The sequence below is a fragment of the Anthonomus grandis genome, chromosome 4 (assembly GCF_022605725.1).
Source record: "Anthonomus grandis grandis chromosome 4, icAntGran1.3, whole genome shotgun sequence".
Lineage (NCBI taxonomy): Eukaryota > Metazoa > Arthropoda > Insecta > Coleoptera > Curculionidae > Anthonomus > Anthonomus grandis.
This window is the reverse complement of record NC_065549.1, coordinates 28,531,049-28,554,490: the sequence shown is the minus strand read 5'-3', so window position 1 is coordinate 28,554,490 and position 23,442 is coordinate 28,531,049. Positions and strand designations below refer to the sequence as shown.

Below are 23,442 nucleotides of genomic sequence, written 5' to 3'. Positions count from 1 at the left end.
TCAACTTTTTCCTATTGCATGATTTTCATATGGAACTTGGTTAAGCAAAAATTCTCACTATATGTAAATATACCTATTCAAAAAAGTAGCTCATTTTTCTCAAAGAGAATACCTCTTGATAATAAAAATATTTTTAATTATCAGCATTATTTTTATTTTGTATATATTTATTTTTGTTTTAACTTGAATGTTTGTGGTGTTAATCCAATAGCTTTACCGGTAAGTCAAATCTCTATATTGTAATGTGTGTCTATGCATTGTTGTTTTTATACTAGGGTTGCTTTCTATTTTCTTTTAGATCTGACGATGCCTTAGGGCGAAACACGTGTAATCATTTTTTTAAAAAATAAACATCTTTTGAGACCATTGACTTTGTGTCCCTCTAATCTCTGAATTTTTAAATATACCTAGGCGTTTAATGGGATATAACAATAAATTGGTATTAGGTAGGTGTTTGAAACCAAGTAAAAAAGCATACAATAGCTAATATAGACATAGAACAATAATTTATTATTTAAAAAACGAAAAGAATGAAAGTCAAAAATCATCCAACAAATAACTACAAAAATTTAATAAATAAAAAATTAAATAATTTAATATAAATAATAAATAAATAACCTATAAAAAAACCAGGACAAAAAATTATTATAGACTATTATTTGAAGATATAACCTAAAACACTAAAATGACAAGTAAACCTTTAAGGATTTACGTTATTTTGTGTCAACCTAAAAGTTGAATTTTGAAGGTAAAAATCAAAATATAGGCCAGGAGATTTTATACCCTGTCCTAGTTTTTTTCAATTGCGATGGTACCTACCTAATTCGAAAAATACAAAGAAATGGGTTCAGTAGATATTATTTCCCGACAAACCCCACATCTAAGTAATTCATTATAAGTGATGTGAATCTCCAAAGAAATATTTTTATTAAATCTTAAGTTCTTTTTTCCAGAACCGCGACCGCGAGCCAAAGGAGTTCACCAAAAAAACTGAGGAAAAAAAAGAATATGGTAAGTAACACAACCTATTTAAATACCTATAATTTATTGATTAAAATTTGTTTTAATGAAGTTAATTATAAAAATATTTAATACGTACCTTCGGCACTAAGATGCCCTTAAAATTATAAAATTATCTAATTTAATTTCAGTTGTCAGCATTTTTAGGAAATAAATATTTTAAGTAGTAATATAAAAGTACTTTTACCTACCTATTTCAAATAAGATGTTTCTTCAAAGACCGTAAACAATAAATTAATAGTACCTACTTATATACTTTTCTTCTACATATTATACATTCATTTTTGTTTTTACAGCGGCTAAGGGAAAGGAAGGGAAGAGAGGGGTAACAAAAGAAGTTGAGTATAAATCCAAGGGTAAGTATACATGGTTACCATGCAAGCGTTTATTTAATAAGTAAATTTATTATTTTCAGAGTCCAAGACATCGTCATATAATGTTGAATATTAATGTACCTTGTTATTTTTTTATAATGTAGGTAGTTAAAAATATATTTTTATGGTATTGATTTAGAATGAAGTTTTTTTTTAATGCAGTTTTTTATATAAAAATAAAAAGCCTAAATCTAAATATTAAACAATAATTGTGATGGTCAAGTAGTTTTCAAGTGCCTGGCCCTATAGGAGGCGGAGGAGGAGAGGCTTCCTTCACTTGCACTTATTTTTCCTGTAATATATAACACATAAAATATACAGTTATAATAAAATATTAAGTATCAGGTTAAAAAAAAAAATATATTAAGTAGGTAGGTTTAAAATCACTCTGTACAAGAAACTAATATTTTATAATAAACTACATCAAGTAATTTAAAAATAATGTAAAAATAAAGATCTTTTTAAATCTGCTTACTACTAATTTCTTTCTTCTAACAAGCACCTTCACGTCCTCGGATAGGTCGTCCAACCGCAACTGGATTACCCAGTTGCCCTCTATTTCGGTCCATTCGGTGAACCCAGTAACTCTAAAATTATTAAGATTTAATAAAAATAATATGCCTTTAATTTAAGAAATAATATACTAAAAACAAACTGTTTTCCTACCTTCTAGCTTCTTCCAAAAAAGCGTCCATTTTTATATTAGAAGGTGTAAATCGAACTAAACTGACCTGAACGAAACTGAAAACTAACCCTACACACCTACGACGATAGTAGGAGTAGGTACCCGTCCCAAGACCCGACTCCTGTGAAGTCCTCTCAATAATGGCTTGTTTACACGAGCTTAGTGCTAATCATTAGTATTCGATAATCGCACTAATACCGAATTAGCACTAAGTACTAGCAAAATTTCAAGAGTGAGTCAATAGAAACTGATTCTATTTACTAATCACTTAGTGAGAGTAGCGAGTACTAATGATTAGCACTAAGCTCGTGTAAACAAGCCATAATGAAAATACGAAACTACTGACAACACTGCTTTTTACTATTCGGATCGGTAGGACAAATAAACATTAGGACAAATGTGGTAATTCCTTTGAGAGGCAGGGATAACAGAACACAAATATATAGAGAAGTGGTGGTTGCATACAAACTGATGAGAAATTCTTCTGACAAATCAGCTAGCGTCCTCTCGCTTGGCAACGGAAACTGTTGTAACTAACTTGACAGTTTGACGTGCCTAATTGGACCAATCAAAATGGTGAAAGGCGTGGCCAAATTAAAGCGGGAAATCAAATTTCATTTAATCTGACAATCTTATCATTTAATCGTAATATCTAAAGCAAACGCCGAATGAAAAAGGTTACTCATAGAGAAAAGTGCCTTTTTGATTAAATATTAGCATCAGATATTCATCTGGACAAAAACAAAACTTTTCAGCTTTATTTTACATATCTAAATGAGTTAATTTACTGCAATAATCTCTCGACAGTGTACTAACAATAGTGTACGACATATCACCAATTGGACAAATGGAAATAAAACAATATTTTTCTTTAATACATCTATTATTTAATTTTCCTGAAAAAAAGTGACTTAAAATGATATACATAATAGACAATAATTTATTATAACAGACATTCTATAAATTAGAATTAATCTAAATATGTTTAAAAATATTTTGTTAGCACTGAACTATCCTAATTTTAAAGATTTTTTTTAAATAACATAAATTTTTGTGATATTTTCTCATCATACATCTAAAGGCATTCTTATTAGGTTAATAATATCCTCATTTTATCAACACATAGATTCAATAGAGGATGAATTATCCTTATTTAATATGTACTTGTATCTGTTTCCTAAAGAAAAATTAAACAGATTTTAAAATTATTTAAATTATAATTTAAATATTGAAATGAATTAAAAATTCTATAGCAGAGTAATATCGAAGAAACAATATATCCATCTACAAAACAAAATAAACTCTTTGAACTTTTTAGTATAAACTTATATCACTTATATAGTATATATTTGTAGGTCTCAAATATATACTATATAAGTGATAACACTAACACTAACAACATATTATATAACACTAACAACATATCTTGGAACTATAATATTAATAAAAAATTAATTCAAGGACAGATGTTTACCTAAAATAAAAAGAAACTCTTAAAAAAACACAAGTTGTAAGAAAAACATTAATTCTGATACATTCCGGGTGCTTAGGTCTCTTAGTCTCTATACCTATGTCTCGTCTCAGTGAACACAGGAAGTGGTATGATACAAGCATGAAATAAACTAAAAAAATAAGCAGTGCAAACCCTATAAATCAATTTACTAAATGATTCATGTGAAAAAAAGACAAAATAAATGTTTAAATAAATATGAATTATAGTGTAAAGCCAGCAGTATCAGCATTATTAAAATTTGTGGAGAGAACTGATCAGACGAAATTCTATAGCTCAAAGTCTTAATAACATTTACATTGCATATCCCTCTCCATGTTTTTCTTGTAATGGAAACTGAAGGAAATTTAAAAAATCTTTTATTACTATGTTTCTCAGAACCATTTAAAATATACATACTCTTACATCAAGGAAATTTTCAGGAAAATTTTAAATTAATTTTTGATTGTTGAATAGAGAATGAGAGGCCAGACATTTTGTAATATGTATTTATAATAATAAAGTTAAAAATTAAATACTTGAAAAGTGAAACTTCTTCATTGAAATCAACTGAATTTGATTTTATTAAAGACTAAAGATTGACGATACAAAAACATAATAATAATAAATAATATCAGATTTTCTCATCAGAAACCTGGAATTGCTTGCTGCAAATCAATTAAAACATTACTCCCAATATTGAAAGAGAACTTTATAGAAAAAAAGTAATGAATTTAAAATAACATCCTTAAAACAAATAGCAAACTCGACCCACACTTGCATTCATTGAAATGAAAAACAAACTCAAATGAAATGATGTTCTATCAAGCAAGATGGCCGTCATACGATTCCGATTTTCACCATACAAGCTTCATACATGTGGCAGGGATAGCGACAGATGATGAGACGCGTGCAAGAGTGGGGGGAGGGAGGGGCGACGAGCTGGTAGCGCTTAATCCCTTCCATTACTTGTCAAAAACAGACCGTAGCCGTATATGTTTGTGTTCTGTGGCCGTACCTTTAAATGTTAAAAAAAATGCACTGCTGTCAGTCCTGTTTTTATGATTCAAAAAGAATAAAGTAAGAAGTATGCATAAAATGGCTAAAACTGGGAATTCGGTTGAACCCCGCAACTATTGGATTCGTAAGAATCTTTTGCCGGCTACAGACAGACTCATCATATAAATAATACTCGGCAGGTAGTGGTAAACGAAGCGTTTAATCGCTTACGTCCAATCGCACCTAGTGGTCTGCTTGGGACAGCTCCAGTTTTCTATTTAATCGCCAATCAGTAGTTTCTTCCGTTCTACAAAAATATCTACTAGTGAACTCGTGATTGCAGCACAGTTGTTTATGGAAGAAGAAGCAGATGATGACATTTTAGGTGTTTTAGTACGCTTATAATAAGACGTTTAATTGATGACGAAAGTAACTTGGGGAGATACTTTGAGAGAATACTTTGGGCTAATTAGGAGCCAGTTTAATGAACTGTTAAAACCTGTATCTTTTGATAAAAGAAAACTTTTAGATGCGAGACGTTTTGAAAGTGCGAATTGACAAGTTAGTGCCTCTTTTTATGAAACAGTCAACGCTTCCCAAATTGCTGCAAAGTTATTGGCGGATCCGTATTATTTGTCCATATAATTCAGGAAGCTTGTTTTTTAACTACAAGTCATTCTTTTCTATTTTATTGCTGGTGATTGTTGATGCTAAATATATTTGTATGTATTGATGTCGCTGCATTATGATTGATATATATGCCAGAAGACAAACCTCTACCAGGTTCAAATATACGATTACCCTATGTTATTCTTGGCGACGAAGCATTTAAACTTTCAAAACATGTTCTTCGTTCATATTCACGAGATATATCATATATCATATCATATCATATCATACGAGATATCATCACGATACCTGTTTACCAGTATTAACCTGTTAACACAGGTTAACACTGATGTACAAATCCGTATGTTCAATTACCGCCTGTGTCGAGCACGAAGAACTTCAGAAAATGCATTTGGATTACTATGTCAAACATTCAGGGTGTTTTACTTGCCAATTGTGCTACAATTTTCTTCAGTAGATCTCATAATAACCGTTGCTTGTTGCTTCCACAATATTTTTTTTGAAAACAAGCATATATTTCTGAAAATAAAGTTTACAATTCAATTTTACAAACTTAACAACTGTAAACAGTGCATATAGCTCTGGCCTCGAGAACTGTAGAATATTCAACAAAAATTAAAGTTATTCCCAAGATAAATAATGTACATTATATTACCATTACTGCCACTATCACTATTACCATTAGTATACGATATTAATCCTATTTCTAATAAATTTTATTTTTTTAAAATTATTAGGCAATTCATTATATGTCCTAGATGCGCGGTCAATTGGGCTGTTCATTCCTATATTAGTTCTACTATATACTACATATAAGTTGGATTGAGATTTGGTGTTGTAGCTGTGAATTTCGTTGGAGAATGTTATACTGGAATTACATTTTATTTGTTTATCTAGGATTTTATACATTAATTTACATTGTTCAAGAATCAACAGTTTTTCCAAATTAGAAAAGCCTAGTTTACTATACAGGGTTTCTGTATGTGTAGTTATCTCATAATTAAACATTATTTTAAGTACCTTATTTTGTGTTATTTGAACATCACTAAATTTTGTTTTACAACATGTACCCCATATAGGTAAAAGATATCTTATATGTGATAAGAAAAAGGCATTATATATATTCATTTTGGTTTTATGTGTTAAATAGCTCCTACTTTTATATATGCATGGTATGAGTGAGAGAATTTTTTGTGTAATTTTATTTATATGCATTTGCCAGTTAAGAGATTCATCTATTTGGAAACCGAGATATTTTAAACAGGATGTTTTTTCTAAATTAAAATTATTTATTTTAATGTTTATATTACCTATATGTTTATTTTTTTGCTTGAACAACATAAATTGTGTCTTATCGATGTTTATTTTTAACCTATTAGAAATTAACCATTTATAATATAAACTTAAATCGTTATTAATTATTTCAACAAGTTCTTGCTCATTCTCCCCTATGTATAATTGAGCCGTATCGTCAGCAAATGTAAAATATCGTGCATTTAGTTTTGCAGATTTTAGGTTTAAAATATATAATACATACAATAGCGGCCCGAGTACCGACCCCTGTGGTACACCGTAGTTGTTTGTTAATAATTCGCTGCTAATACCGCTCAAATCAACATACTGCCTTCTATCCACCAAATTAAAGTATTCATAAGATTTAAGAAAAGTGCCCCCAGACCCAAATCCTGTAGTTTTCTCATCAACAAATCGTGACTAACCACGTCAAAAGCCTTTTTCAAATCAATAAATATTACCACCACATTTTTTTGCTGATCTAATGCTAATAATAATGCTGACCTAATCTTAATATGATTAAAACTTCTAGTCAAAGTTCTACAGAAGACATTGACTGTCACATGGGTAATGGATAACATGATTTGTTTATGTTCTTCAAGAGGAAATTTCATTGTTAAAGCATTTTAAATGAATAATATGTTTTCAGAATTTTTCCACAGTCAAAACGACTCGGTGAACCGGTAGCTGAAATACGTAACAGCAACAGATAATTAAGATTTAGTTACAATGGAATTTTAGCTGAAATTTTTCATTATATTTTATTATAAAAATAGACAAATAAAACTATTACCTATTAAAAAAAAATATATTTCAACTCACTTAAGTTATAATTACTGAAAACATCTGCACAATCAGTAACACTTAAGATTCCTGCATATTATATGAAGATTGTGTTGTATTATCGTAATTAAATGTATCAACTGACGTGAAAGAGGCACATGAAGTGGAGGTTATCGGACGCGATTCTCTTTGGTACATTTTCAATTCCATTCTGGAAATCAAGTTCGATGTTTCTTTCTCTGACCTCATTGCTAAATCATGTGGAAAAGTCATAACCGTGTTAGACATGCTGGCAAAAAAAGTTTTGATTTTCTTAAACATAAGCTGTCCTTCGTTTTCTCTCCTGTTTAGTTTCCAACTGCTCAGTACCAATATGTTCTTTTTTTTGTGAGCATTCAACAATTTAGTTTTAATGTTCTCTCGAACATGCTAACATCCTTAGCGAAACTGTCGTAATTCGAAATGAAAATGGCTAAAATTAGTTGCTAACCGGCATCAAAATTATAAAATAAAAAATACACAACTTGATATACATATGTATACACAGACCATCGCGCCTAACAAAACACATAGACATATTATAATTTATCTGTCATTGAATAGATATGCTATTATTACCAGTAGTGTGTCCGTAAGTTTGTTAATTTGAAATAAAAATATCATAAGTGCAATGAAAATTACCGATAATTTTTGGGAAATTCACCCGAATGCATTTTAAGTTGAAAAATAGCACGAGTGCATGTAATGCACGAGAGAAACTTACTTTTTAGATTCAAGATCGCAGTTACGCCTCCTATCGGTCATTTAAAAAACATAAAAAGATTTTCCAGGTTTTTTGGCTCTGGGCGGTTTTAGTAAATATTTTTTACCGTAAGCCGCTGCGATCGGTACATCTTAGTTGGACACCCTGTAGGCTAGCACAAAACGCAAAAGTATAGAGAAGTAGTAGTTGCATATAAACTGATAGAAATTCTTCTGACAAATCTGCTAGCGTCCTCTCGCTTGTCAACGGAAACTGTTGTAACTAACTTAACAGTTTAACCTACCTAACTTCAGTGGCGAAGCGTGAACTTTTTTTTCGGGTAGACAAACAATAAAAATCGTTAATTAAAAAAAAATGTGTATTCAATATTATTTACTTTAAAATGAAATTTTAAAGTAATAATTAAATGCGCATGAAATGTTAACTCAGAGAGAAAAATTATGCAGTGATATAAAAAAGAAAAAAATAACAATAGATAGCATAAAAATAAATACTACTTACAAAATACATGACTAAAATACAATTGCTAATATCGAACAGTCGTTCATAAATAATCACTGAAATATCCACTAAAAAACTCTTTTCTAAATTTCTTTACACCCAAAAATAAAAATACTACTAATTATTAAATTACAATGGTACGCGCCTGTACCAAATGCCAAATGCAGATTCATCAAAACAAAACTGAAGATGTATTGTAGCTGACCAGATCAAGCGTGTCCGTAAACAATAACCTTCAATAGCATAATAAAATAGCTGGTCGACTTCGATAGACAAAAGCTCGAATGTCTTTCCCGCGAGTAAATTTCGCAGACGTAATAGGCTGAATTCTGATGCGGCCGGACCTCTGTCGCCTGCTTGATGTGTATTTGGTTCGATCAGATGCTCCGAATTTCGGAAGACAAATATCAATGTGTCTTCCTGCGGCTCGTATAGATTAATTGAGTGTCAGCCCTGTATTTTTACTTTAATCGGTGCGCCTTCGAATTAATCATGTTTATATACTATATAATAATAGTAAGGAGAGCGACTACGTCCTGTGTTAATTTTTTTTTAAATTTTAATTCAACAATTACATGAAATAATTATGTGATAAATTAATGACAAATACCTGGATAATTTTGGGTAGACAGCGTCTACCTTGTTTACTCGTACGCTTCGCCACTGCCTAACTTGACCAATTAAATTTCATTTAATAAGAAATCTTTAATCTATTTACTTCACCGCAATATCTATTAACTTCTTATTAAAAAGGTTACTGATAGAAAATAGGGCCTTTTTTGATTAGGTGTTTTAAGTAAAACTTCAGATTTATTTTACATATCTAAATGAGTTAATGTACGGCAATTATCAGTTAACAACAGTGTACTACATATCATCAGTTTTATAATGAAAATAAAACAATATTTTCTTCAATATATTTATTATATCATTTTCCTGAAAAATACTTACTTTAACAAGGTACATAATATACACTAATGTATTATAATAGACCTTAGATAAATTAGAATTCATCTTAAAATGTTTTTGTAGTAAAAAAGTATTTTTTTAACGCTGAAATATCCTAACATAAACAGATTAGAAAAGTTTGTAAAGATTTTTGTGCGATTTTCTTATAATACATCCTAAAGGCAGTACCATTAGGTTAATAATATATAATATATATATATGCAAATAAAATGCTGATTTCTGCAGTGCAGATTCTAGTGTTAATATCATTAAACATTATTAATATTAATATTTAAAACTAATTATATAATAACATAAGTACTAAGATATATGTACTAAACCTACACTAAAGAACTAAAAGACTACATAATCTATATTAACAAGCCAATTTATTATAATCTCACAACATATATTTAATTGTCCCATTTCATTTTACCTTTCACTTTCACAATTGTACGTCTTTTCCAATTTTCATAGTTTGTATGGTTGTAACTTGTGCAATTTCAAATGAGTTAAATAGAATTATCTCTAGAGAGGCTTATTTCACATTAATACAATCCCATTTATGTTATGGTATATGTTTTTGGGGTTTTTTGCTAAACAGATAATACGAGTACAAACAGTATTTGCATTGCAAAGGAAGAGAACAATTAGATACTTGAGTAAAGCCAAACCAAGAGATTCATGAAAAGTACAATTCTTTACTTCATTGAAGGAGGTTTAATAGTAGGGTTAAAAGCTTTCTTGTTTCAATAGCTTATTATGGTTTCCAAGAGTATCTAGTTGAAAGTTTTTAAAAGTTATGCATAACAGTACTAATTTCTAAATTGTGAGGTATATTGTGTATCTTTGGGTATTTTTTTTCTTTTTACTAACAGATTTTATATTTATATGGCATTTCTGTATTTCAATTTATGTATTTTAGGTGCTTTTTTTAATTAGTTACTGAAGTGGTTTACTAATTTAAGATTGCTTCAATTTGAACTGGTGTAATTTTATAAAACAATCATGTTTATGATTTTAATGTAGGGATGTAAGTTTCTAATGAATTATGATTCTTACTTAAATTTTATTGTTAGCCAGTTTAGCATTTTTTTTAGCTTTTTCAACAACTTTTTGTTTTCTACAATAAAGCTTCAGCATACCTACACATAGACTGGGAAGTTTGAATATTAGGTTTTCTAATTTTCAGCGCAAATTAGTGTTTATAAAACAAAATAACAACCCTAAAGGATTATAGCCACAGAACACAAATATATAGAAAAGCGGTGTGTTGCATACAAATTACAAACTGGAATTCTTCTGACAAATCAGCTAGCGTCCTCTCGTTTGGCAACGGAAACTGTTGTAACTAACTTGACGTGTCTAATTGGACCAATCAAAATGGTAGAAAGGCGTGGCAAAATTAAGGCGGGAATTCAAATTTCATTTAATCTTGACAATTTTATCATTTAATCGTAATATCTAAAGCAAACGCCGAATGAAAAAGGTTACTCATAGAGAAAAGGGCCTTTTTGATTAGGTGTTAGCATCAGATATTGATCTGAACAAAAATAAAACTTTTCAGCTTTATTGTACATATCTAAATGAGTTAATTTACTGCAATAATTTCTCGACAGTGTACTAACAATAGTGTACGACATATCACCAATTGGACAAATGGAAATAAAACAATGTTTTTTTTAATACTTTTATTTTTTAATTTCCTGAAAAATTTAATTTACTTAAAATGATATACATAATATACAATAATTTATTATCCAGACATTATATAAATTAGAATAAATCAAAAAATGTTTATTTGTTATTTTTTTATCAACATCTAAAGGCATTCCCATTAGGTTAATAATACCCTCATTTTATTAACACATAGATTCAATAGAAGATGAATTATCCTTAATATTGCGGAGGGTTGTTGGGTGGGGTCAGAAGTAAAACAGAAACTTGTACCTGAATGTAATTTTAATTGTGTCGTGGTTTTTGTTTTTTGTTGTTTTAATTTTTGTACATGGAAAGAACATTTATTTTAATAGTGTTTTTATATACTTGAAATTACTTTGTTTTATCTCTGTGATTACTTGAATCCATTTCAGTGTCCTGAGGATGACTTAATGTAAGTCGAAACGTCGACATTTAAGTAAACAGGTTTCTATTTTATTTCTGACCCCACCCAACAACCCTCCGCAATATTGAAGATATTGGGTCACAAACACAAAACTTAATTATCCTTATTTAATATGTACTTGTATCTGTTTTCTAAAGAAAAATTAAACAGATCTTAAAATTATTTAAATTATAATTTAAATATTAATTTTTAAAATTAATTAAAAATTCTATTGCAGGGTATTATTGAAAGAAACAATATATCCATCTACAAAACAAAATAAACTCTTTGAAAATGATAACAACTTTTTAGTATAACTATACATCACTTACATAGTATATTATATTTGTTGGTCTCTTATAATACTAACATATCTTGGAACTATATTAATAAAAACTTAATTCAAGGACAGATGTTTACATAAAATAAAAAGAAACTCTTAAAAAACACAAGTTGTAAGAAAAACATTAATTCTGATCCATTCCGGGTGCTCAGGTCTCTTAGTCTCTATACCTATATCTCGTCTCAGTGAAAACAGGAATTGGTATGATATAAGCATGAAATAAAATAAAAAAAATAGGTAGTGCAAACCTTATAAATCAATTTACTAAATGATTCATGTGAAAAATAGACAAAATAAATATTTAAATAAATATTTTTAAATAAATTCTATAGTTCAGTCTTAATAAAATTTACATTGAATATCAAAGATCTAACCATTAGAACCATTTAAAATATACATACTCTTGTATTAAGGAAAATTTTAGGAAAATTTTAAATAAATTTTTAATTTTTGAGTAGAAAATGAGAGACCAGACATTTTGTAATATGTATTTATAACATTAAAGTTAAAAATTAAATACTTGAAAAATGAAACTTCTTCATTGAAATCAACTCAATTTGATATTATTAAAGACAAAAGATTGACAATACAAAAACATAATAGTAATAAATAAAATCAGATTTTCTTACCAGAAACCTGGAATAGTGGAATTGCTTAGTGCAAATCGACATTACTCCAGATATTGAAAGATTCACTGCCAGGCGCACTGGCGCAAGCATCCAGAACGCAGCATGTGTCATTTGCCACTAGTCCGCACCCGCTGATATTTAATCGGTACAATGTCCGTATATCCTTTAAGCACCAAAGGATTTTAATATTTTTTTTTACAGATATTAACAATGAATAACTAAAGCTAATAATAAAGAAGAACTCAAGTTTTTTTTTTGTGAGAAATAATTAAATAGCCTAATGTTAAAGAAATTTAAAAGGCTGTAGCTCTCAAAACTCTCAAAGGTTTTAGTTGAAACTTGCCCTGACATTAATATTATATATTATGTGTATCGATTTAAAATAGTTGCAAACCTCCACAATTAAAAGCTTTTTCATAAAAAAAAAATTGAATATTAACATGTTAAAAACATATATGTCAGCATAGTTTAAACTTAGCATAAGTTCTAACTAAATTCTTTGTGATTTTCGAGAGTTTAGTATAGGACGCTAGCTTCACACTAAACGTATAACGAAAAAACATTTGTCTAATTAATTTTCACAAAATAACCTTAGTTTATAGATGTTCGGTTTTAAACCGATTGAATTATTCATTGTTAATATCTGGACCAAAAGTTTTTAAAATTTCTTGGAAATTTCAGAAGATAAAGGCATTATAACGATTTAATAACAGCGGGCGCAAACTATAAATAAGTTGGCGGCAAACGACATATGCTGCGTTCTCGATTTGCTATCAACCGAGCGGACGCTAGGCTTCACACACTTTAAAATTAAAAGCCGTAGATCTTGTCAACGTACTGCTGGTAAATTTTGACAACCGACAAATTTTTTAACCTAAGAGAAATGCAACTAAAAATCGCAGAGTTGCCGTTTCTTTAAATTTTAGGAAAATAAATTGGATCTCCAAAACTAGGGTAAACTGTGTGATTCTCTAATATTGTAGTTCTCTAAAATATTGGTTCTCTCTCCTTCCTTGTCTATGTCACAGGCAGAAATTGCTAAAGAAAAGATCGTCTAGCAAGCTGTGAAATAATTTTGTAACAATTGCAGTTTGTTGACATTTACGCCTGCGTGCAAATAATATTAACAATGAAATACCTTTTAGTGGAATTTGAAAACGCCAATTAAAATCGTGAAATGCTTATTTAATTATCCTAAGGTAACTTTTAACGAATTAGTTTTTCAATTAATTTACAAGTCCTATCAATGTTTTTGGATCCTAGAATACCGGTGAGTACCTCTCTTATATAATATCATTTATCGTGTTAAAATATCAATTAGTGTATTATAAATGGGTCCGGTAAAGTTAAAGGGACGTCTAAATACAATTTTTTTTTTGAAAATGTTTACATAGAATGTTGAGTTTGAACATTTTATTGATAAAAAAGTGAGGATGAATTAAAAAAATGCAAAATTTTAAAAATTATAAAAGATTTTTTACTTACGTATAATTCACAATTACACCCAGCTTAACTACACTCTATTTGCGACTAGGCATCACGTTGACCATTATATATGCTATTAATTTAAATTTGAAGCCTTAAGTAACGAAATTCTGTAACTCAGAAGGATTTACATCACTTATTTAGGTCATAAACACAAATTTCCACACGCAATCAGGAATATCAAATATGTAAATACGGATTTATTCATAAATAAAAAAGACTGTCAAATGTCACTTACGTCAACAAATATTATTTATTGGGAGTGGCTACTGTACGATTATCGTAATTTTCTGCCCTGTCTCATTACAGGTAAGTATTTGTTTATTTATATAATCATAAATAAACGGGAAATATTTATCTATTAAATATCTTAAATTATGCTTGTTTTTTAAAATTTATACTTATTATATATTAAATTACACAAAATATCAAATAATTTAAATAAATAATACCTAATTTTTAACACCTGATAAATGTGTTTTGTTCATGTAATGTAAAATCTAACTTATTATGCCTTTATTATCTAAAATTGAGTCCACAGCCAACCCATCTAACTAAAAAGTGTTAGACAAAACCAGACAAAACCAAAAAATACTACTGGGGACATAGTGAAGCCACTGCCATTTTTGTCAATAAGGTTGTTGTTTTATTTTTCTTGTGTGTAAATTACAAAATATGTAATTAACCTTCCGGAGCTCGCGCTAAGTATTTTGGAAAGGACGCTCGCATGCGGACTCAATTTCTAAAAATTATTGGCAATAAACGTTAATTTTTATTTATTTTAAGATTTTATTCATCGAATACATTGATTTTGGCATTTTAACAAAACTTATTGCTACAAAAAAATTAAAATAAACATTTAACAACACATAAAAACTTTCTAGAAATTAAAAATAAAAATGTGTTTCATTCTGAGCGGCATTCATGACAAATAATAAGTGAATGCTCTAAACAAACACATTTATGGCATTCAACACAAAAAAAACGAGGTCTATTTTTTTTTCTATCGCAGTATGAGCAACGTCCACGTTGTCCTGCTGGTAGGGGCTCAGGTGTAGGTGTTTCCAGTCCGAAAAGTTCTTTTATTCTCAACTGCGTAGCCTTAGCAATAGTTTGCGTCAAACGACGGCGAATATAGCCCTCCACTAATTGAAATGACAAAGATCGCAAAAACTTTCTTCGTCGTATACTTTCATTATTATTCATTGAATGAACAACAAAAGAGTTTAATCCCAATACATTGAGTAACGAATAGAACACAACCATGGGCCATCTTCTTGTATTACGTGCACAGTTATAAGACGCACATAGCTTGTCCACACAGTCAACACCTCCTTTAGATGAGTTGGAGTCCAATATCATATCTGGTTTTCCAGTAGAAGCGTCTATTTTATCGTCAAAATGCATACTTAATAAAAGCAGCACGTTTTTTTCTTTTTTGGTATATATGATATTAAAGTACAGGTATGATGAAAGGCGCACATGGACGATAAAAGTGGATGACCCAAAGGATTCGAAAATTCAGGTGGCAATTCCCTTTTGTTTTTTCTAACTGTACCTAATAAAGTTAGCTTGAAATCGGACTGAAGGGAATTGAGTAGCTCCATACTGGTAAACCAGTTGTCAACTGTAATATTAGGACAGGTTCCTTTTATTGATTGGCACAATCTCTGCACCACTGCAGTGGGAGAATTACTCTCTTGGAATGGACCCTCAAGCTGCTTTCCTACGTAAACCTCCATGTTGCAGGTGTAAAAAGTCTTGGCGTCTACCATAGCAAATATTTTTAGCCCATATTTATTGAGTTTGCTAGGTATATACTGCCTAAAGTTGCAACGCCCCCGAAATGCTTCTAGCTTCTCGTCTATTGTTAGCCATTCAAAAGGTGTATAGGCTGAATCAAAGTTACCAAACACTGTCCGGATGGCGGCTGGCTTGTGAGTCTGTTTTCGTTCGTCTCTAGTTGCCAAATCATCAAAACATAAATGATCTAGCAGAAATCGAAATCGACATTGGAACATCGTTAGTCGAAAAAGCTCGACGCCAGTACCATTCTGTGTCCATATTTCCTGAATATTAAGTCGATTAGATTTCAATACCCCAGATAAATAAAGCAATCCAATCAGTGCTTGTATTTCTAATATGTCCGTGTTTTTTGCATCTCTTTCACGTTGGTAATTGCCTCTACTCATGGCAATATGTCTGTTTGTATTTTCGACTATCGAATTCAGTACTTCGTCTGTAAAAAAAGCTTCCAAATGTCAATTTCTCTTTTTAGGTCTTTCGCAGGTCTTTTTACCCCTGGAAGATGCTTTATCAAGTTCTCCGCCCTGGTTTTCACATTTCTTTTCGTCATATGTTTGGCCCACTCAGTTCCATCTTTGCCAATAAACACAGGGTAATTTCCCCTAGTGACTTCATCAGTGGCTTCCGTCTCCGAAATTTCTTGTTCGGTATCACTATCCAAATCTTGCCTTTCTAAATTGTCTTCTTCTTCATCATCTTCTTCCAAACATTCTTGCATGAGCTTTTGCAAACGAGCCTCCTCTCGACTCCAGGAGCACGCCATCTATAAAAGTGTACAAATAATAATAATCTATCTTAAATTTTAATAATAACACTCACCATTGCACAACAAGCTTAACAAAAAAAAACGTATAAAAATATTTAAATTGAACGCTCGCGCGCGGACTCACAGTCCGCAGTGGCTATAAATTGGCAATAAACGCACACACCAACGCACAAATGAGCACTGACTGTAGGAGAACCCGGGATAAAAAGATACTTAATATAACAGCGCTGCATGATACTATTACTGGAATATTAGTATTTATATATATATCTTGAGTATTAGTATCATGACAGCGCTGCGGGTTGTCGATTGTCGAAATTAACGACAAAATAAAATAGTTGCGGAGTGACAATCCGCGCGCGAACTCCGGAAAGTTAAAAGAGGTACAAAGCGATAAAAAATGCTATAAATTTACAATAATAGCTCCCAAAAAGTTCCAAAATTGCCCCAATATATATATTTTTTAATTATAGCAAAATCAAGAGCTAAAAAACCTTGTGCAAGCCGGCAATAGTTACATATTTAACGTACGTAGAAAAACCTTCATAATTTCGAAAGTTTTGTATTTTTTCTAATCATCCTCACTTTTTTATCAATATTTTTACCACACTCAGCATTCTATGTAAAAATTTTCAAAAAAAATCTGTTTTTAGACGTCTCTTTAATTTTACCGGACCCCAAATGTCACTGGGCATAGCAATTTACGGCAATTTCTTTGTTACAATGGGACTGCATTTTAAAATAATTTTTAAGCTTCCGTTAGAGGTTGCAACTGCATAATAATAGAGTCCGGCATGGAACTAGGAACAGACTCTCGTACTAGTATTCGTATTCTAGTACAATCACAGATATACCGAGACAAACAGATGAGTGTGAAATTGTAGCTCCGGAAATTTGCTTCTTAAAAACAAAGAACGATTTTTTTTAAGAACGGTTACAATAAAATATTAACAAGATCTATCAAATTTATAAGGTATATTTGCTGACAAAGGCTTATTATACAATTGATATACAGGGTTGGAGTAGTGGGTTAGTTCCCGTAACTCCTTCCTACTCAAGAGATGAGCTTAAAATTCTTCAGTAATAAGTAAGCGACAATAGCTATATCAAAAAAGAACAACCCAAAGTCTCAGTCTTAAAATCGTTTATTAATTAATTAGTGGTGACACGTGTTCCGCTCCTAACAGCATCAGATCTAAAAAATAATGCAAACATAACCAAATAATTACAATAAACACCTTAAAGTTAAAAAGGTTAAAACACGACCAACTGGTCGTCTGACTAGGAGATAGAGGATAATGGTCCATAGGTTGCTTCTATTTTTGGTCCTCTCATGATTTGTATGTTTCTCATTAAGTTAATATTGTGAGTTCAGTAGCTGGCAAATCTATGGTGTGACTAATCATCGTCATGTCAGTTTTGGCAGCTCTTTGTAGTTGAATGAGTTTTGCTATCATGGTAGAAATCTCGGATGTATAAAGTACAGATGGGGTTAAGTTCTAGTAAAAAAGTGCCTTATATTGGAATATTGTTTTTGTTTTGTCCGCATTGTTGTATAGCTATAGTTTTCTGTCGTGAGACGACTATCCATTCTTCTCGTTCAGGATTCTTAATTAGGTTTCTGGATTCTTAAAGACTTAACATCGGCTTGCATTAATAAATATTTTTTTACAATATTCGTTGGATTTGATAAAATCTGGAGAACAAACTACAGTTTAATTTTTCTTTAAAGAAGCTGTCATGGGCTTAGTAATTTTAGGAGAAGTATTTCAGAATTCTAGACGACCTAAGAAAGCTTTAATTTTCTTTGGGATTTTAGGGATAAGAAATTTCTGGATAACGGAAATTTTATCTGGGTTGACTTTTACTTTACCAGACGTAACAACGTGTCCAAGATATTGAACTTCTTTTCGAAGAAATTCGCATTTTTCTTTGGTTTAAAATTGCATTAACGAAGCCGTGAAAAGACTTAAAACGAGAAATGTATTCCTCAAGAGATGTATTAAAAATGATTATGTCATCAAAATAAACAACACGGATTTCATTTGGAAGTCCTCGAAAGATGTTAGCCATTACTCGGGTATTCGGAAAATTTAAAGTGATCCATCTAAATTTGGTGGAAATCATTCGCCAAGTCTATAGTGGTAAAATATTAGCTTCTACATAATTTGTCCAGAATATCTGCTATATTGCGGAGGGAATACTTATCTCCGATTGTAGGCTCATTCAATCGTCTAAAGTCCATGATAACTCTCTATTTACGTTTACCAGATGCATCGAGTTGCATTTTTGGAGACAATTCATATGGGACTTGACCATGGGGAAACTGATTCTCTGATGATTTATTGTTATAGCATGTTGAATATTTGTTCTTTGAGTTCTTTTAGTTTTAGTGAAAACAGGAGTTTTATCTGACAAATTTATTTTATCTTAAATTTTGCTAGTGAATTAATAGAATCTTGTCACAGAATATATCTCCAAAATCGAAACATAGTTTTCATAGCTCTTTTTTCTTCTTGATTACAGCGTTCTAAACGTATACTTTGAAGGTCTTCTTTTAATATCCTATCATGTTCGGCGGTGAGTGTAAATGTGTATCTAGTTTTTCACTAAAGTGGCAAATAATTTATTGGTTTAACCTCAAATGACATATCGATCGGAGATTTCATTAGTATTAGTAATCGAGGTATAAGAAAAAAATTGAAATATTTACGATAACTTTTGAAATGACTTTACTATAATCAAGAATACCTAGAATTTTCAGGAGTTTTCAGAACTTACTTTGATTTACAATTAAGTTTAGCATTAAGTTGTTTTAAAAGGTCAGTTGCCCTAATAAATCCTGCGTATTATTTTGGAAAATTAAATAAAAAGAATTTATGATTACCAAATTTATTAAAGATTTTAAAAATAGGAATCTTAGCTACTCCTCTGTGAAAAGAGTTTTGAAAAATCGCATTAAAAAGACACTGTATGTGACAACTATAGTAGCCGACTTATATATTATAGTGCGTAAAACGTGAAGCTTTATAAAACCTGGAAAGCGTGTAAAGTGAGTACTTTACGCACGGTAGTAGAAAATAGCTATTCATGTAACAAGTGTATAAAATGATCCTTTTTTGATGGATGGGAAACTTGTCGCATGAGTCGTAGGCGAATACGACAACTCCCATGAATAAGAAAAGGGGATTTTACACACGTGTAAAATACAAAATTTTTTCTACTACCGAAGAAAACATCAAAAATTTCAAATTACTTTAGGCGCTTAAAGGATAAATTTGGTACGTTAGATTAGATAATAAAGATCCATTTTTTACTAGTTTTTATTTAAAAATTATTATTTTACTTCCACCAGTGCCGTGCGTACGGAAATATCTACAATTTTATTGAAAAAAATTGTATGTCACTGATTTTATTTTGATTATGTCATTCAAATTATTACTGGAATTCTCACTTAGTTTACATTAATTTTTTTTTTCTTTTTTTAAATTTAATACGAAGTTTGCTAAAAGAAAATAAATTTATTAGGCATTTGGACCTATTTTTTTTACAAATTTTGGAGTAAGCTATAAAACACAAAAGATTATTACTGTCAGTGTTTCGTAAACGTAGTATATCATAGACGCTACCCTAATAGAAAAATTCCACATGCTCGCGTTTTTATTAGAACTCATCAGACTTTTTGAAACTTTGGCCTGCGTGGTAATAATGAACAAAATATAAAACGTTAAAATAATATTCCAAATAACCGTATACTTTTGAAATAAATTGGATTAGGTGTGAGAGAATTGCTAAATTAAAATTATCCACAATGATGGCTGGGAAAAAATTACTTAAATAATGAACTTGTTAATGGTATTGGACCAGTGGTGTGGTTTCCCAGGTCACCGGATCTTAATCCGCTAGACTATTACGTATAGGGTACTATCAAAGATAAAGTTTACGAAAACCCCTGTATTTACAAGGGAAGATTTAATTCTAAAGATTCAGCAAACCTGAAATGAGATGCAGCAAAATCCAAACAGGCATCAAGATAACCAAATGAAAAATAAAAAAGTTATTAAGTGTTTTCTTTTCCGAAAAGGCATTACATTCGATAAAGTGCCCACCCTGTACTTGGACAAAATATGTTCATTATATTTATTAAGTTTCTATACAGCATTCACGATGAAAGGAACAAATTAATTTAAGATTTAGGGGTTTTTTCTTCTTTTATTTTTCGGACACATCGATTAGCAGTGTCACTTGCTCGTTTTTTGCAATAAAAATGTTCTATACGGGGTACCTCAAGTAGAAACTATGGCGTCAACAATATTTTTTTTAAATCGAACATCCTGATTATCATGACATCTTACAATTCTACGATATATTCTGAATACTTTTTGTATAGCTTGTCAAATTTTATGTAATACAGAAACATATGACATTAAAAAACAAAAATATACATAAAATTTATTGCAACTGATGTTCAATTTCTTGTCCATTTACTGGAATGTATTTTTAAAGTCGGTAAATAACCAATTGCACATTTTCAATCACTTGCGGATCAATTAGTCTAATTTATTGTCGAATTCTTTGCTTTAAATCATTAACATTATTTGGTCTATTCACATAAACTTTGTACTTCAAATAGCCCCATAAGAATAAATCTAATGCGGTTATATCCGGTGACCTTGATGGCCACTCAAACAGTCCTTGTCGTCCATCTGTTAGGAAAAGTTGCATCGAGAAATTATCGAACGGCGATGGCAAAGTGATGAGATGACATGTCTTATTGAAGCCATATCTTGTTACTAGATCTGTGAGCCTCTTGTGGATCAAGGAATAAAACAACTAAAGCAGGGACAAGTTCAAACTGTAGAAAGTCCTGGTCTCCAAAACCAATCATCAAGAATTTCAATTCGTTTTTTCTCAGATAAATGCATTTTATTAAAAAATCCTGCGTGATATGACAACTAATATGACAATTATACTCACAAATGCATGACAAACCGTTATCCAGTAGACTCTAAAATTGGAAACTTACGAAATAATAAGGTTAACTTACTTTCTAAGAAATAACATACAAAATTAAAATTGACGTCATAGTTTCTACTTGAGACACCCAGTTACCGACATTTTCATTGCAAAGGCCGTATTAAATCAAATGGACAACAAATTAAAAATCAGTTGCAATAAATCTAGAATAAATTGGTATCTTTTAATTTCATATGTTTCGTTAGTGTGTTACGTCATATTTGACAAACTATTGACTTTAGGCATATGGTTTGCTATATACAAAAAGTATCCAGAATATATCATAGAATTTTAAAATGGTATAATATACAGAGGGTTCTATTTTAAAAAATGAATGTTGACGCCAGAATTTCTGCTTGAGGCAGCCTGTATAGACGTTTTTGATTTCAAAAAACGCGCAAGTGACAATACTAATTGTGTGACCAAAAAATAATGGAAATAAATATCTGAATTTTAGGTGAATTTGTTCTTTTGATCGTGAATGCACTTTATATTGGTTTATTAATGGTGCATCATTTATTGTTTTACTTGGAAGTACAGTTCCTAGTATTAGTGTCTCTCAGAGATGTTATATAATGTATGTTCTTTTCCCATTCAACCAAGTCTAAAGGACCGAGAGGTGCTTTTTTATTGTAATATTTATTATATTTTATATTTTCTAATAATATCCTGGTATTAAATAGCAATATAATATTTCAGATCTTTTAAATATTATAATTTTTAATAAAATCTTAATTATTTTTAGACACAATCTGCCGGAATGGAAAATATGAGAGGAACCAAAGAAATTGTACAACAATCTCAAGAGCAATGTTCCTTTAATTCTATGATATTAAATTTTCCATATAGTGAATTAGCAGTAATCAGTTCATTTCAAATAAAGGATATAAGGTAAGAATATATATGGCTCCTATATGGTATAAGAAATTATATCCCTAAAAGGCTCTTATCTTGCTTTCTAATTTTTAAATCAAATCATGATTATTTAGGTAATTTTTTGCACTCAAATTCAAATATATATTTTTTAAGAAGAGTCCGTGTCTTTAATCATCGCTAGAATGTTACTTTTCTTAACTCACTTGCATTTGGTAATTTAATGGTTATGTCGGGCAGCACCCGCCAAGACTCACGAATTGTGCTTGAGGACCCGTGGTCACTTAGTTTAAAAATAGTAGCGAAAGAAAAGAAATATAATAGTATTCAATTATCAGGTTTTGGTGAAGTGAGGCAGCTCTTCGGACGTTGATTGGGTCCGGCTAGATGCCGGGACCTTCTAGGAATAGAAGATCGTAGAATATCGAAAAAAACATTTAGACGTTGGGAAATTTAAACTAGTACAAAGATTTATTGCGTTTCTCCTTAATGTCATTAGTACTGCAATTCGACTTGCTTCTTCTAATCTATTAGAAATTCCTTTTCAAAATATCGAGTATTACAATAAGTTAATTGAAAAAGAACCTTAAGAGAGAGCGAGAGAGAGGGAGAGAGAGAGTTCCTGCAGAATTAATATTCCTTGTTCTGTGCATTATGGCGAGTTTTTCAAGCGATTAGACCAAAACCGAAATACTGTAACGATATTGGAAACAATAACCAATAACCCAATATATATTCTTTATCTATGATTGGAAACGCCGAGAATACCGGCTAGTTCTCCGCTATTTCCGTACACAAGTGGCACACCGCACGACGTCACTGGAGACGCGTGGAAGGTCAGCGAATCTGCTAGTCCAAGATCCCAGGACCACCAGACGTTACTTATTTTCTCCCGCTCGAAATTTTCAGTATATGTACAGTAATATATGTCTAAG

The 23,442-nt window shown here is 30.7% G+C and overlaps 1 protein-coding gene and 1 long non-coding RNA gene across 3 annotated transcripts in view; both read left to right on the top strand.

Annotated features, from left to right (window-relative positions):
* Window positions 1-645: 645 nt before the first annotated feature.
* LOC126735007 (uncharacterized) lies at window positions 646-1,538 on the top strand. The gene is made up of 4 exons (XR_007660251.1): window positions 646-884; window positions 954-1,011; window positions 1,317-1,376; window positions 1,436-1,538. It is a non-coding gene; the product is annotated as an uncharacterized LOC126735007 (long non-coding RNA).
* Window positions 1,539-13,587: 12,049 nt separating this feature from the next.
* LOC126734995 (uncharacterized) overlaps window positions 13,588-23,442 on the top strand; it is a 62,807-nt gene continuing 52,952 nt past the window's right edge. Inside the window, exons 1-2 of one of the 2 annotated variants that reach the window (XM_050438864.1) lie at window positions 13,588-13,831; window positions 22,384-22,525. In XM_050438864.1, the coding sequence (XP_050294821.1) occupies window positions 22,395-22,525 (131 nt within the window). In that variant the 5' untranslated portion in view covers window positions 13,588-13,831; window positions 22,384-22,394. Of the gene's footprint in view, window positions 13,832-22,379; window positions 22,526-23,442 lie in introns of both variants that reach the window. The other variant, XM_050438863.1, reaches the window with a different exon arrangement.